At 48.5% G+C, this 16,455-nt stretch overlaps 1 protein-coding gene across 5 annotated transcripts in view; it reads left to right on the top strand.

Moving 5' to 3' along the window:
- The window catches only part of LOC139566286 (ras-associated and pleckstrin homology domains-containing protein 1-like), a 78,425-nt gene extending 62,202 nt beyond the window's left edge, over window positions 1–16,223 (top strand). For all 5 annotated transcript variants that reach the window (XM_071387359.1, XM_071387358.1, XM_071387361.1 and 2 more), the window contains 5 exons: window positions 4,673–4,783; window positions 6,174–6,272; window positions 6,521–6,647; window positions 7,311–7,447; window positions 10,872–16,223. In XM_071387359.1, the coding sequence (XP_071243460.1) occupies window positions 4,673–4,783; window positions 6,174–6,272; window positions 6,521–6,647; window positions 7,311–7,447; window positions 10,872–14,180 (3,783 nt within the window). In that variant the 3' untranslated portion in view covers window positions 14,181–16,223. The remainder of the gene's footprint in view (window positions 1–4,672; window positions 4,784–6,173; window positions 6,273–6,520; window positions 6,648–7,310; window positions 7,448–10,871) is intronic.
- Window positions 16,224–16,455: the final 232 nt, after the last annotated feature.

Below are 16,455 nucleotides of genomic sequence, written 5' to 3'. Positions count from 1 at the left end.
AAGTCAGCACCTCAGGAGTAAATGTCAGTTGGCTTTTCATAGCCGATCATTGAGCAGGTCTGGGACAGGTAGCACGTCCAGTGAACAGGTCATTGTTCCATAACCGCAGGCAGAACAGTTGAAACTGGAGCAGCAGCACGGCCAGGTGGACTGGGGACAGCAAGGAGTCATCATGCCGGGTAGTCCTGAGGCATGGTCCTAGGGCTCAGGTCCTCCGAGAGAGAGAGAGAGAGAGAGAAAGAGCGAATTAGAGAGAGCATACTTAAATTCACACAGGACACTGGATAAGATATAACAGACTGACCCTAGCCCCCCGACACATAAATTACTGCAGCATAAATACTGGAGGGGTCAGGAGACACTGTGGCCCCATCCGATGATACCGCCAACCCAGACAGGAAGATCACGTCAGTGACTCAACCCACTCAAGTGACGCACCCCTCCTAGGGACGGCATGGAAGAGCACCAGTAAGCCAGTGACTCAGCCCCTGTAATAGGGTTAGAGGCAGAGAATACCAGTGGAGAGAGGGGAACCGGCCAGGCAGAGACAGCAAGGGCGGTTCGTTGCTCCAGAGCCTTTCCGTTCACCTTCACACTCCTGGGCCAGACTACACGCAATCATATGACCTACGGAAGAGATGAGTCTTCAGTAAAGACTTAAAGGTTGAGACCGAGTCTGCGTCTCTCACATGGGTAGGCAGACCATTCCATAAAAATGGAGCTCTATAGGAGAAAGCCCTGCCTCCAGCTGTTTGCTTAGAAATTCTAGGGACAATTAAGAGGTCTGCGTCTTGTGACCGGAGCGTACGTGTAGGTATGTACGGCAGGACCAAATCGGAAAGATAGGTAGGAGCAAGCCCACGTAATGCTTTGTAGGTTAGCAGTAAAACCTTGAAATCAGCCCTTGCCTTAACAGGAAGCCAGTGTAGGGAGGCTAGCACTGAAGTAATATGATCACATTTTTTGGTTCTAGACAGGATTCTAGCAGCCGTATTTAGCACTAACTGAAGTTTATTTCGTGCTTTATCCGGGTAGCCGGAAAGTTGAGCATTGCAGTAGTCTAACCTAGAAGTAACAAAAGCATGGATACATTTTTCTGCATAATTTTTGGACAGAACGTTTCAGGTTTTTGCAATGTTACGTAGATGGAAAAAAGCTGTCCTTGAAACAGTCTTGATATGTTCGTCAAAAGAGAGATCAGGGTCCAGAGTAACGCCGAGGTCCTTCACAGTTATATTTGAGACGACTGTACAACCAACAAGACTAATTGTCAGATTCAACAGAAGATCTCTTTGTTTCTTGGGACCTAGAACAAGCATCTCTGTTTTGCCGAGTTTAAAAGTAGAAAGTTTGCGGCCATCCACTTCCTTATGTCTGAAACACAGGCTTCTAGCAAGGGCAATTTTGGGGCTTCACCATGTTTCATTGAAATGTACCGCAGTGTGTCATCCGCATAGTAGTGAAAGTTAACATTATGTTTTCGAATGACATCCCCAAGAGTTAAAATATATAGTGAAAACAATAGTGGTCCTAAAACGGAACCTTGAGGAACACCGAAATGTACAGTTGATTTGTCAGAGGACAAACCATTCACAGAGACAAACTGATATCTTTCCGACAGATAAGATCTAGACCAGGCCAGAACTTGTCCGTGTAGACCAATTTGGGTTTCCAATCTCTCCAAAAGAATGTGGTGATCGATGGTATCAAAAGCAGCACTAAGGTCTAGGAGCACGAGGACAGATGCAGAGCCTCGGTCTGACGCCCTTAAAAGGTCATTTACTACCTTCACAAGTGCAGTCTCAGTTCTATGATGGGGTCTAAAACCAGACTGAAGCATTTCGTATACATTGTTTGTCTTCAGGAAGGCAGTGAGTTGCTGCGCAACAGCTTTTTCAAAAAAAATTGAGAGGAATGAAAGATTCGATATAGGCTGATTAGTTTTTTATATTTTCTGGGTCAAGGTTTGGCTTTTTCAAGAGAGGCTTTATTACTACCACTTTTAGGGAGTTTGGTACACATCCGGTGGATAGAGAGCCGTTTATTATGTTCAACATAGGAGGGCCGAGCACAGGAAGCAGCTCTTTCAGTAGTTTAGTTAGAATAGGGTCCAGTATGCAGCTTGAAGGTTTAGAGGCCATGATTATTTTCATCATTGTGTTAAGAGATATAGTACTAAAACACTTAAGTGTCTCTCTTGATCCTAGGTCCTGGCAGAGTTGTGCAGACTCAGGACAGCTGAGCTTTGGAGGAATACGCAGATTTAAAGAGGAGTCTGTAATTTGCTTTCTATTCATGATCTTTTCCTCAAAGAAGTTCATTAATTTATTACTGCTGAAGTGAAAGCCATCCTCTCTTGGGGAATGCTGCTTTTTAGTTAGCTTTGCGACAGTATCAAAAATAAATTTAGGATTGTTCTTATTTTCCTCAATTAAGTTGGAAAAATAGGATGATCGAGCAGCAGTGAGGGCTCTTTGATACTGCACGGTACTGTCTTTCCAAGCTAGTCGGAAGTCCAATTTTCTGGAAGCTTGCCTCAGAGCTCGGGTATTTTCTGTATACCAGGGAGCTAGTTTCTTATGACAAATGTTTTTAGGGGTGCAACTGCATCTAGGGTATTGTGCAAGGTTAAATTGAGTTCCTCAGTTAAGTGGTTAACTGATATTTGTCCTCTGACGTCCTTGGGTACGCAGAGGGAGTCTGGAAGGGCATCAAGGAATCTTTGGGTTGTCTGAGAATTTATAGCACGACTTTTGATGCTCCTTGGTTGGGGTCTGAGCAGATTATTTGTTGCGATTGCATGGTGGTGGTGGTCCGATAGTCGAGGAAAAACATTAAGATCCACAACATTTATTCCATGGGGCAAAACTAGGTCCAGAGTATGACTGTGACAGTGAGTAGGTCCAGAGACATGTTGGACAAAACCCACTGAGTCGATGATGGCTCCGAAAGCCTTTTGGAGTAGGTCTGTGGACTTTTCCATGTGAATATTAAAATCACCAAAAATTTGAATATTATCTGCTATGACTACAAGATCCGATTAGGAACTCGGTGAGGAACGTTGTATACGGCACAGGAGGCCTGTAAACAGTAGCTATAAAAAGTGATTGAGTAGGCTGCATAGATTTCATGACTAGAAGCTCAAAAGACAAAAATGTCTTTTTATTTTGTAAATTGAAAATTGCTATCGTAAATGTTAGCAACACCTCCGCCTTTGCGGGATGCACAGGGGATATGGTCACTAGTGTAACCAGGAGGTGAGGCCTCATTTAACACAGTAAATTCATCAGGCTTAAGCCATGTTTCAGTCAGGCCAATCACATCAAGATTATGATCAGTGATTAGTTCATTAACTATAACTGCCTTTGAAGTGAGGGATCTAACATTAAGTAGCTCTATTTTGAGATGTGAGGTATCACGATCTCTTTCAATAATGACAGGAATGGAGGAGGTCTTTATTCCAGGGAGATTACTCCACTAAACTGGCAGGCTGGCTAACAGCCTGCTGCCCGGCCTGCACCCTATTCCATTGTGGAGCTAGAAGAGTTAGAGCCCTGTCTATGTTCGTAGATAATATGAGAGCACCCCTCCAGCTAGGATGGAGTCCGTCATTCCTCAGCAGGTCAGGCTTGGTCCTGTTTGTGGGTGAGTCCCAGAAAGAGGGACAATTATCTACAAATTCTATCTTTTGGGAGGGGCAGAAAACAGTTTTCAACCAGCGATTGAGTTGTGAGACTCTGCTGTAGAGCTCGTCACTCCCCCTAACTGGGAGGGGGCCAGAGACAATTACTCAATGCCGACACCTCTTTCTAGCTGATTTACAGGCTGAAGCTATGTTGCGCTTGGTGACCTCTGACTGTTTCATCCTGACATCGTTGGTGCCAACGTGGATAACAATATATCTATACTCTCTACACTCGCCAGTTTTAGCTTTAGCCAGCACCATCTTCAGATTAGCCTTAACGTCGGTAGCCCTGCCCCCTGGTAAAACAGTGATCGCTGGATGATTAGTTTTAAGTCTAATACTGCGGGTAATGGAGTCGCCAATGACTAGGGTTTTCAATTTGTCAGAGCTAATGGTGGGAGCTTCGGCGTCTCAGACCCCGTAACGGGAGGAGTAGAGACCAGAGAAGGCTCGGCCTCAGACTCCGACTCGCTGCTTAATAATCAGTTATATCTCCACTCACTCTCCTCTCTCTCCCTATAGACTTCTCTAGTCTAAAGCCTCAGACAATTTATTAAAAATTTCGCAAAAATCGGTCAAGCTTTTATCTTACTGCTGTTTAATTGCAATAGTAGAAGGCACAAGGAGAATTTAGAAATTTGGTAGTGCATGAGCAGTTTTCCTCCTGTCATTCACTGACAGACCTACAGAGCTGTTTAACCTGTCAAGAAATGTCCAGTTATTCAACTTTGGTATCATATCAACACACAAGACATGGCAAAATGTGTAGAATTGCAGGAAATGACCTTTAAAACTGCAAAAGAGTGGTGTGACAGCTTGGGGTTGTAAGTTTGGGGTTTATTACTATGAAGATAAACAACAACATCCATCCGGACCTTTTGTCACCTAGGAAATTGTGTGACCGAACCTTCTCAAATATTATTTGATTACCCGTGCAATATATGATATAATCAATCATATCTGAATCCTGTCTCTCCCTCAATATAGGCCTCCAGGGACCTGGTATGCTTTCTACAGCTGGACCACGTTAATGTGTACTACGGCCAGGACTACCGCAGCAAGTACAAGGCCCCCACAGACTACTGCCTGGCCCTTAAGGTAAGCTAACCCCCCCCCCCCCCCCCTTTCACCTAATGGTACACTCCACTTCTGCTCCTTGTGGAGAATTGATTATGGACATGGGCCAACTCATTTTTAGACAAGGGGTGGAACATTTTTAGAGTAGAGATGTTGCGGTGAGCCTGGACAAGCCCATTAAGATGGATCTGTTAGTGGTGGATGTGGTCCCGGGGGGGTCTGGGTAATGATATCCTTTGAGCCCACTTCTTTCTAAAAGCACAGACCCTGAAAAACACCAATGATAAGTGTTAAGGCGCCACTCTCCTATATTATTAATGTTGACCCACCTATCTTTAGCTGTAGTCAAACCAACAGGCACAAAGGCAATTATCAAGGGTGGTTTTGGAATCAATGTCTTTACTGGAACGGAACGATCAGGGCCGGTCCAAGGCGAGACAGAAAATTTGCCGCCCTCAGTAAAATTCAAATAGTACTAGTAAGGAAATTGACTTTGAGAAGACGTTCAAAATACGTGTTTTCCAGACGTTGAAGTTAGGTTCAATTTAGGATAAATATTTATTTTTCGGACGTTGCAAATACGTATTTTCTGGATGTTGAAATCAGTTCGAAATGAAATTTGAAAAGACAGAATTTATAGCTGTCTATGTTTGGGCCAAATCAAGGCTGGTCTAGGCCGGACAACATCTGAACATAGACATCTATGATTGGTTTGATTCGGTCCGGACCGAACCAAAAACCTACGTATGTGGAAATCCAGGCGGGTCCAGACTGCACAAAAAAAAGGCGTCTGGACAGGGCCAAAAAAACAAATCCAAAAGGCGTCGGTGTTGGTCCGTGCTTATTGAGGTATCGCCCACAGTGTCGCCTGAAAATGAATTTTAGGAATGCCCATCTGTGGTGGTCCTACCGTTTGTAAATAAGACGGCCGGTCCGGACGGGTCTAAAAAGACATTGGTGTCGGTCCACGCTTACTGGGGTGCAGCCTACCATGTGGAATTTTAGGAATGCCCGTTCATGTGGAAGGCCCACCGTTTGTAATAAAATAATAATAAAATGCCCGTTGCTTTGGCTTTATTAGTCCTGATTCCTATTAGTAATCAATTTGGCGGTTTAAACTCTGAATATCAGCTACCCAGCTTTATCCGAAGGAGTCATCCTGAACCTATTTGCAATGTGTTTACCCAGCGGGAAATGCAGAATTATTTCCTTTTTCGCTATGATCAGCCCGTATAAAAGGTACGGCTACAAACTTGAAACCACTGGTCATGGCAATTTAGCCCATGGGATCAATCTTCTGGACAGCAGTTGTGAGTAGCCTGATTGTCCATTCCTCCTCCTAGGAACAAAGTGAAACGACATTTGTTGCGTTGTCATGGTAACGCGTGTGTGCATGTCTCTGTGTGTTCAGCACCCCCAGATCCAGAAGAAGTCCCAGTACATCAAGTATCTGTGCTGTGACGACGTCAGGACCCTCCACCAATGGTTCAACGGCATTCGCATCGCCAAGGTGAACCTTAACCTCCACGTCACTCTTAAACATGACTACTAGAGGCTGTATAGAAATGTTTCTCTCAAGCCAAAAGGGGTCCCCTGAACTAAAAGCTTACTTTAAAAAAAAAAGTTTGTTTCCCTTAACTTACGATTGTTTTACAATGCAACCAAAATTCAACATTCAATGTGAACAATTAGCAACTGCGCTTCTCTTTAATAAACAACAGTGACCTCTCTCTTTCCCCCACGGTGGCGGTGGTGTAGTACGGGAAACTGCTGTATGTGAACTACCAGGAGGCCATGAAGCGCACGGAGGCGGCCTACGACTGGTCCTCCCTCTCCACCTCCAGCATCCGCTCTGGCTCCAGCTCCGGCTCAGCCAGTCTGCCCGGTGAGTCAGCCTTCCAGGGCTTACAACTGGTCTGGGATCAGCTGCTCAAGTCCACGGTGGTCCACTGAGGCCTAATGGTAATGGCTGGGGGACTGTGATAGACGAGCACAGATCCCGGATCAGCTTGGTAACCAAATCGAATTGACCTCAATTTGAGGTGATGTTGATTCAGTAGAGATTGATATGCTATTAATTAATTGATTGGCCATTATTTTCAATGACGACTTTTCGATTCAATTTATGAATTGAAGTTCAGATGGAGTTGACCACAACCCCTGTCTAGCAGTAGGTCAATTTATTCTAGTTCTGATCTTGAATCAGTTGTTGTGGTTTTGAGGGTTTAGGTGATAAACAAGATCTCTTGTCTATCTACAGACATGTGGATTCACCCTTTTTTACACATTCACTCCCATTAATCAAATCTGCAGAAGAGGGAGTACTAAATGTGGCAGTTCGGTGGCTTCAGAGACTCTTGTTAGCCAATGCAGAGGTCAGAAATCTAGTGTTTATATGCTCCGGGGTGAGTTTTCCCCCTACGTACAAATCTAGGATCAGCTTCCCCTTGCCCAATCCTAACCTTAACCATTAGTGGGGAAATGCAACACTGACCCAAGATCAGCATCTAGCGGCTTTCTTCCATGGCTGTGTGTGTGTGCCCCCCAGAGTCCCAGTCGAACCACTCGGGCCAGTCAGACAGTGGAGTGGACACGGCCTCCAGCCACGGGCGCTCCCAGAGCGTGGTCAGCTCCATCTTCTCTGAGGCCTGGAAGAGAGGAACGCAGATGGAGGAGAACACCAGGGTTAGTCCTTCTCCCCTTTGACCTCTCCTCTTCATGCCAATATATCCCTCCTTTGTATTTCCTCTCATCTCTCTATATGTCTCTCCGTTATCTCTCCTTTCTCCTCTTCTCTTTGTCTCCATCAGATTTTTTTATGTAAATGATTGATTTTGTCTCAATCGCACTTTTTTTCCTTTCTGTCTTTGCTTGAATTTTTCTTTCACTCATTGCTGGTACTACTAAGGTTCTACTTTCGGGTAACACTTTATTTTGATAGTCTGTCTGTAGAGCATCTACAGATAAGACTATCAGTAACATTTCAACCAGGGCCGGCGCCAGAACAAATCAGTTGGACTACTTATGATTTCCATATGGGGTCCTTTTGATTTCCATATGGGGGCCTTTTGATTTCCATATGGGGTCCTTTTGATTTCCATATGGGGGCCTTTTGATTTCCATATGGGGCAAGTTTTTTTTTTTTTTTTTGCAGGACCTCTTTCCGTGGAAAAACTAGAACCGCCATTCAAGCTAATGAGCAGTCATTCGGACTGCAACATTCTAACAGTTTAATTAATACATTTCATACATGCTATCGCAAAAATAATCATTTGGTTGTGTTTATGAAGGTAACATTAGAATATGAAAAATATAGTTTGTTACTGTTTATGTAAAAACACATTTTATTTGTGGAGTGTCTTTGTTACAACTATGAAACAGAAAGCATATGTTGGAACTAACAGCTTTTTACATCTGCAAAAAAATACGATATCCCAACCACCAAGATGCACAGTCAGCAAGATGCACGGTCAAATGATGAAACATTCGTTGCCTTAACATTATTATAAGCTCCAAGTGTAAATAGTGAAAATCACCACAAAAGCATAAATGTCATTCTAATGAATATATGACCGCAGTCAAAAATGGTCAATTACTATCCGCTCGTGCTTACATGGTGTGTCTTCACACTATGGCACAAGTTGGAGCATGTCACATAAACAACGAAAGCTAGTGAGTGCGTTGCTGATGTTGTTTTTTTGCTTGAGATGTAGGGCCGGCGGCTCTCTGTGATGACATTTTGTGCTGATAATCAGACAGTTGCATTGTCTCTAACTTTTTCTATCCAAACGGTTAGTGTGAAATTAGTTTTGGTGTATGTTCAGTTTCGAGGCAACTGTCGGGGTAATTATCAACTGGGCACGGCACCTTTTAATTATCGGGAGGAGGGAAGCAGGCCCTACTGTCGGGAGTAGTGGGGGGCAAGGTGGGAATACCATAAAGAAAATGACATGCCCTCCTAACAGTGGTTATAACACCAGTTCTGTTTCTGATATTAAAATTCTAACAATGGCAGTGTGTTTTATAGACTTTTTTAGGTAAAGTCGAGGGCGACATGACTTAAAACGTCAGAGTATTTTTTTTTTTTTATGACCTTTTTAAATGTGGCATGAACACAACCAGTCGTGATGTGTTCAACCGATTTTGTCAAACAAATCACTTCAAAAAGTAGGTTACATTTTTCACGTTCGTCAAAAATAATTCCAGCATCCAAACAAGTTGGCGGGTGCACAGTGCACTCGCCAACTTTCCTTCAATGTGCAAGTGTCTGAAACAACTATCTCACCAGAGAAAGCATCAGAGCGATGCTTTCAGCCCCGGCTTGGCCCCTGTCTTACAACATCAACAAAACGAAGGAGCTGGTCGTGGACTTCAGGAGACAGCAGAGGGAGCACGCCCCCATCCACATCGACGGGGCCGCAGTGGAGAAGGTGAAGAGCTTCAAGTTCCTCGGCGTACACATCACTGACAATCTGAAACGGTCCACCCACACAGACATTGTGGTGTAGACGACGCAACAGCACCTCTTCGACCTCAGGAGGCTGAAGAAATTCGGCTCGGCCCCTAAGACCCTCACAAATGCACCATTGAGAGCATCCTGTATCACCGCCTGGCACCTACAGCACCTGATGTCACAGGAAGACCAAAAGGATCATCAAGAATATCAACCATGGCCTGTTCACCCCGCTATCATCCAGAAGGCGAGGTCAGTACAGGTGCAACAAAGCCGGGACCGAGAGACTGAAAAACAGCTTCTATCTCAAGGCCATCAGATTGTTTATATAGCCGTCTCTAGCCGGCTACCACCTGGTTACTCAACCCTGCACCTTCGAGGCTGCTGCCCTATGCACATAGACATGGAATCAATAGTCACTTTTAATGGAACACTGGTCACTTTAATAATGTTTACATACTGTATTCTAGTCAGTGCCATCCTATTCAACTATTGCTGTATATATACAATATTCTATACTACGTACTCTACAAATATACTAAATATTATATACACGTACTGTCCATAATGTCTATACATCCCATCACATATATATTTATACTCCGGACTCTGACATTGCTCGTCCTAATATTTCTATATTTCTTAATTCCATTTTTTTACTTTTAGATTTGTGTGTATTGTTGTGAATTGTTAGATATTACTGCACTGTTGGAGCTAAGAACACAAGCATTTTGCTACACCCACAATAACATCTGGATAAATATGTGTATGCGACCAATATTTTGCCCATGTACAGTATGTGATGCTGTCTGGCCAAAAAGAGTATGACATGCCATACTATTTTTGTCCAGACAGCATCACATACATGGGCTACACATACTCAGACAGGGGGGCGCTGTTTCGCTCGCTCTGATGATTTATCTGAGATTGATGAGTCTTCCTGTCTCTGCTCATCTCGGTCAAATAATTTATCAATATTTAAATACTTTATTTGGACGGGAGGAGGTACGGTAGGGCGGTCCAGGCCACCTAATGCCCACTCATAACACTGGGGCTGATTTCACTATCTACTAACCCTTATCCTAAACTTAACCCTAGCCTTAACCTTATGCTAACCCTTACCCGAATCCTTATTCTAACCGTACCCTTATTGTTAGCAATTTATGTTATTCTTCAATAACACATACTCCAAAGCAAATCAGGGGGAGAAAAATTGGTTTATTCAAAGAGGACAAATCATAATGTTATGCTGGGAGGTAGATGTTCATTCTCCCCTGTCCTCAGCTTTTCTCCACAGAACAAAGGAAGAGGATGCCATTTATAACCCCCCACCCTAGCCTGGGGTTGACCAATCAGAAGTCCGTGCAGTACAACTGGGCCAATGGCCAAATAACAAGTATCCTGCTCCAGACTCAATGTACAGAACGTAGCACACTGAGTTCAGGAGTGACATTCCACAGATTCTGTTGAACTGAAACCCAACTCCTATTTATATTGACAATTCCCCATTGACCATTAATTCTAGTACTCTTGTCCTCTCATCCTCTACGTTGTGTATTTATCTTCAAAATATTCTTATACTCAAGCCGTCGCTTATCAACAGATAGTCCATGGTGATCCTGTACTCATTGTGTGTACTTCTCTATCCCCGCACAGATGAGGGAGTCCACCCGAGGCGCCACCCTCCCCCACCCTGCCCAAACGCACCGCCAGACCCCACAACTGGAACCCCCTGCGTTGGCTGCGCCACCACAGCCACAACAGCAACCGCCTCCCCAGACTCGCAGCAGCTACACCCACGCTCTACCCCCCAAGCCACAGGGGGGTACCTCCTCCCCACTTCAACAGCAACTGCCCCCCCAGATCCGCAGCAGTTACACCCAGGTCTTGCCTACCCTGCCCCAACAGCCCTCCCCTCCACCGCCCCAACAGCCCTCCCCTCCACCGCCCCAACAGCCCTCCCCTCCACCGCCCCAACAGCCCTCCCCTCCACCGCCCCAACAGCCCTCCCCTCCACCGCCCCAACAGCCCTCCCCTTCACCGCCCCAACAGCTGCCCCCCCAGATCCGCAGCAGTTACACCCAGGTCTTGCCTACCCTGGCACAACAGCCCTTCCCTCCACCGCCCCAACAGCCCTTCCCTCCACCGCCCCAACAGCTGCCCCCCCAGATCCGCAGCAGTTACACCCAGGTCTTGCCTTCCCTGCCCTTCCCTCCACCGCCAGAACAGCCCTTCCCTCCACCGCCAGAACAGCCCTTCCCTCCACCGCCAGAACAGCCCTTCCCTCCACCGCCAGAACAGCCCTTCCCTCCACCGACCCAACAGCCCTTCCCTCCACCGCCCCAACAGCCCTTCCCTCCACCGCCCCAACAGCCCTTCCCTCCACCGCCCCAACAGCCCTTCCCTCCACCGCCCCAACAGCCCTTCCCTCCACCGCCCCAACAGCCCTCCCCTCCACCGCCCCAACAGCTGCCTCCCCAGATCCGCAGTAGTTACACCCAGGTCTTGCCCTCCCTTTCACCACCCCCCCAGCCCACCCCTACACCACTCTCCCTGCCCCCCCAGCTTTCTCCACCACCCCAACAGCTACCCCCCCAGATCCGCAGCAGTTACACCCAGGTCTTGCCCTCCCTGCCCCCCCAACCCTCTCCACCACCCCCCCAGCTCTCTCCACCACCCCCCCAGCTCTCTCCTCCACCACCCCAACAGCTGTCCCCACAGCCCTACAGCAGCTACAACCAAGCTGTGCCCCCTCCACCCCCGCCACCCCCTCCCCCGCCACCCCTGCCTGCCAGCAGCACCCCTCACTACTCGGGCCCCACAGTGTTCGCCAAGTACAGCACCATCACCCGGCTGCAGAACCAGAACGCCGCCCACCAGGCCGCCAATCACCACAGGGCGCAGAACAACCACCAAAGCCCACCCAGGGCGTCAGCTCAAGCCCCGCCTTCTCCCCATCAGACGGCTGTCAAACCGCTGGTCAACAACATCAACGTCCCGCCTCCCCCGCCGCCCCCTCCCCCGCCCTCCATGCCTGCTCTGGGGTCGGCCATGGCCGCACTCCGGCTCGGTTCCCCCAGCCCGGCCGGCCTGCCCCAGTTCATCCCACCACCGCCGGAGAGCAACGGCATCCCCCCTCCCCCTCCTCCTCCACCGCCCCCAGACCCCATGCCAGGTCTGTGCCCATTGCCCTACGGTGCCAACGCCCTCCTGCAGGCACTGGCCCAGAAGTTCCCCAGCGGTCCCCTCCAGGGCCTCTGTCCCCCCGCTGCCAGACTGGTAGAGTCGCCCCCGCCACCGCCTCCTCCCCCGCCACCTCCCCCTCCTACCCCACCGCCTCCCCAGAAGCTCTCGGTGCCTCCCCCACCTCCTCCTCCCCCACCTCCTCCTCCCCCAACTCCTCAGCAGCAGTACTCGCCCGCAGCTTTTCCCCCCCCTGCCCTACCCAAAACCTTCTCCCCGGGCTTTCTGCTCCACCACAGTGCCCGGAAGCCTCTCTACCCTGTTTCCCCTCTCCCCCCCGCCCCACCTGCTGCCCCTACTCCTCCCCCACCCCCACCCCCTCCTCCTCCGGTGTCAATGAAGAAGCAGCACAGCCTCCAGATAGTCCACACCCCCAACCAGCCCCCTCCCACATTTCCCAAGCAGCACAGCCTCTCCAAGCCGCCACCCATGTCATTCACGGCTCCGCCCACCACTACCTCCCTGGTGAAACAGATGGCAAGCCAGTTCCCAGGGTCCACACTGTCAACCAATCAACTTGAGAGCGCCAAAGCCCCCCTATCCCCTCCTGCGGTGAAGGCCAAACCAAGATGGCAGCCAGGCTGTGGACAGGCCCAGCAACAGGCCTCTGAGTTCCCTCCACCCGCTTCTGAGAGCAGCCTGCCGTTCACTCCTCCTCCCCCTCCTCCTCCGCCCCCACCTGCTCCAGTCACCAGCCTTGCCCCTCTTGCTCCACCTCCCCCTCCCATCACTGGCCCCACCCCTCCGCCTCCCCCTCTCCCACCCGGCAACCTATGCTCGCCCCTGAAGAGATCTCCATCGGGCTCCTCCACACCCTCCTCAGGCTTCTCTGGCTGGGGGGGCAGGAAGCCCCCGCCCGCCACCCCCCAGAAGGCCTCCAGCATCAAGTCTAACTCTTCGGCTGAATACCAGGAGTCCCGCAGGAACCTTCTCAGCAAGTTCGCCCCCCAGTCCTCCTCTTCCCCCTCCACCGTCCCATCCTTCCCTGCCGTGTCCTTGGGTAGTTCTCCCTCTAAAGACCCCTCCTCCTCCCCGGCCGCCCCCCCGGCGCCCCCCAAGCCAGGCAAGTTGAACCTGGCCAACCTGCCCCTGGCCCTGCAGGCCAAAGTGGGTCAAGTGGGCCAGCAGCACCAGTCCACCGCCGACTTCCCTCGCGCCGTGGCCTACTTCCCCACTCCCCCGCCGGCGTTTGATCTCTTCCCCCCTCCTCCACTGCCCAGTGACGGCCACGTCGGGGCACCTAAGGTAGCAGTGGTCAACCCCCAGCCAAAAGTACCGCCTGCCCCTCCCGGTCCCCCTCCCCCCGCCACCATCAACTCCTCCTGGGGCAAGGGCTCCCTGAAGAAGGCCCCTCCCCCCACGCTGCAGCGGAACCAGCCGTCTCCCCCGGCCCTGTCCCCGCCTCCCAAGCTGCCCCTGCCTACCTCGCCCCCCAAGGGGAACGGCAACAACGGCGCCCCCCAGCCGGGCAACTTCATGGACGACCTGAACCGGACTCTGAAGCGCAAGTCGGTGAGCCGGCAGGGCTCGCTCTCCTCGTCCCGCCTGTCCGGCCCCAAGCTGGAGCTCGCCTCGGGCACCATGGACGACATGGAGTTGGCACTGCCCCCTCCACCTCCCGAGTTGCTGTCAGGGGGGAACGTCTCAGGCTATGCAACGCTACGGCGGGGGCCCCCACCGGCCCCACCCAAGAGGGGGGGCAACACCAAACTGACACACTGACCAGGGGAGTGGTAGAAAGGGAGACTGTTGGATGATGCCTACTTTACCTCTCTTGGAGAGGAGCTTCTATCTATCATATATCTATCACACAGGACCGTCAGTGGACATTGACAAACTGAACTCCTCGTGTTCCATGATTATGATGGTGAATACTTAACCATGTAAATAAGGAAACGCCAAACCATGTATCAGCTTCTTCTTCGCCGTATGTTTGTGCCACGTAGTCAGAAAACCATAATAACGACTCATTCATTCTGCATTGGTACTGCATGGACATGCTGTAAAACATGAAGCTCTGTGTGTGTGTGTGTGTGTGTGTGTGTACCCGTTTTGTGTGCGTACCCGTGTATGTGTGCATATGCATCCATATGTGTGAGAGCGAGAGATAAATGGGGGACAGCTCATAAAGGAAGGCCTCTGTAATAGGGATTGCTATTTTGCCTCTGTTTTTATATGAAGTTATTTAATACATGAAAGGATTTTCTTTATAGTTACGTTTTTAAAAGCTGCAAGTATGTTGGAGAGATGCGGATAAGATCGAAAAACTTTAATCAATGAGATAAGAATTCTCAGAGAGTTTTGACATTTCCTAAGTATTCCCTGAATGTTTTACAAGTGTCTCGCTCGGTGACACGCAAATCGGAAGGACGCCTTTTTTCACAGACGATTGCACTCTCGAAAGAATCTCCAAATGGAAAAAAATGAGATTCTCTCCTCCCAAAGGCACGAAACCATGACTGTGCACCTGGTAACATTTGTGACTGGGAATAATTTTTTGTTTGTTAATTTTTAATTTAATGCATACAATTTTTTTTGCTTAACTGAAGACTGGAACGGCACGTTGTGTGTATGTCTTTCGAATGCCCTGTGGGTTGTGTGCTGTGTTTGTCTGACCTTTGACCTGACCCGGCATCTGAGTCGGGTTCATTAGGCACCAAGCAGAAGAAACGGACTGTGAAACAGGGAGGGACTCACTGGATTTGTCCAATAAGAAACACACATTTTCGATTTTCGTTGGGACATGCTTTAAAATGTTTGGTGCCTAATGAACATCTGCTTCTGTTTATCTGTACAGTAACAGCTTCTGCTCCCCTCCCATCGGCCCCTGCCGCCTTTAGATTGTCACATGACATGGCCTAAAAATCATAGAAATAGAATGTACAGAGTGGGGGCAGCTATGCTCCAGGTGCCGTTTACCATATACTCAGTTATTCTCAACATGGTGGCTAAAATTGAAGCGACACGTTGTTGCTTTAAGGTACTGATCATTGAATTATGTTGCCAGTAGCATTAGACTAGACCTGACTGGCTAAATTAATTCACAAATTCCCGTCTGGCTCGCATTAAAATTGAATGTTGCTTTCTATATCCTGTTTTTATGGCCTAAACATCCCAGTGTGGTGCAGTTTCCTGCTTCTCCTGCCAAAGGGCAGTGCAGAGAGGGGGCGGGCGGGGTTCTCGCACCAATGCCTTCATTTCAAGGGTGCTAGTACTTATTGTCCTAATAAGCCTGGCTATCAAGGTGCTGACATCTTAAAAGTTCAATGTAGGGTGTGTCCCAATTCTCCACTCTTCTCCCGAAGTGTGACCATCTTGGATTGGATTGATAGAAGCATTAGCTTCGGTTTCCACTATTTTCAGCAATAGCTACAGTATAGCGACCATAACCAAATAAAGCTGAATGACTGAACTCAAGTGGACCATGAATGTTGAGGGACCACTACTAGACGCATAAAACATGCTGTCATGTTAATCTTGCTTATCTATATTGCTTCTGCTCTGTATTGGTGAAGTTGGCTCTAGACGCTGATCTTGGGTCAGTTGCGCATTTTTGCTGGTTGGGGGCAGGGAAGCTGATCCTAGATCTGTACCCAGGGGAAACTTCACACCAGAGCCTGTGCATTTTCATGATTGAATATCATCCTTTTCAGGTTGTTGGTTTGCAGTATGTCAAACTGAAGTAGGCATTAAATTATTGACGTGTTGTGTATCTGATTTTGGGGGCCATATGAAACTAAATGAATAAAACGGGGGGAGATCGCAGACTAAATGTCTCTACTTGCCGAAGATCACAATATAAATGTTTGTAATCATACCTCAACCCTGTACTGCTCTCTTGTTTATCACCAACTCTATGGTTCATTTATTGGTTAACTTAAAGGGGCAATCTGGGACTCAAACAAACTTTTTTGCTAAATAGCTAAGGAATGGGGTTGGCGCAATCTAACCACAAACAATTTAACCAGGGATGGGACTCAATCCGCTTGCACCATCT

This window comes from Salvelinus alpinus, chromosome 38 (genome assembly GCF_045679555.1).
Source record: "Salvelinus alpinus chromosome 38, SLU_Salpinus.1, whole genome shotgun sequence".
Lineage (NCBI taxonomy): Eukaryota > Metazoa > Chordata > Actinopteri > Salmoniformes > Salmonidae > Salvelinus > Salvelinus alpinus.
This window is presented reverse-complemented; position numbering and strand designations above follow the sequence as displayed.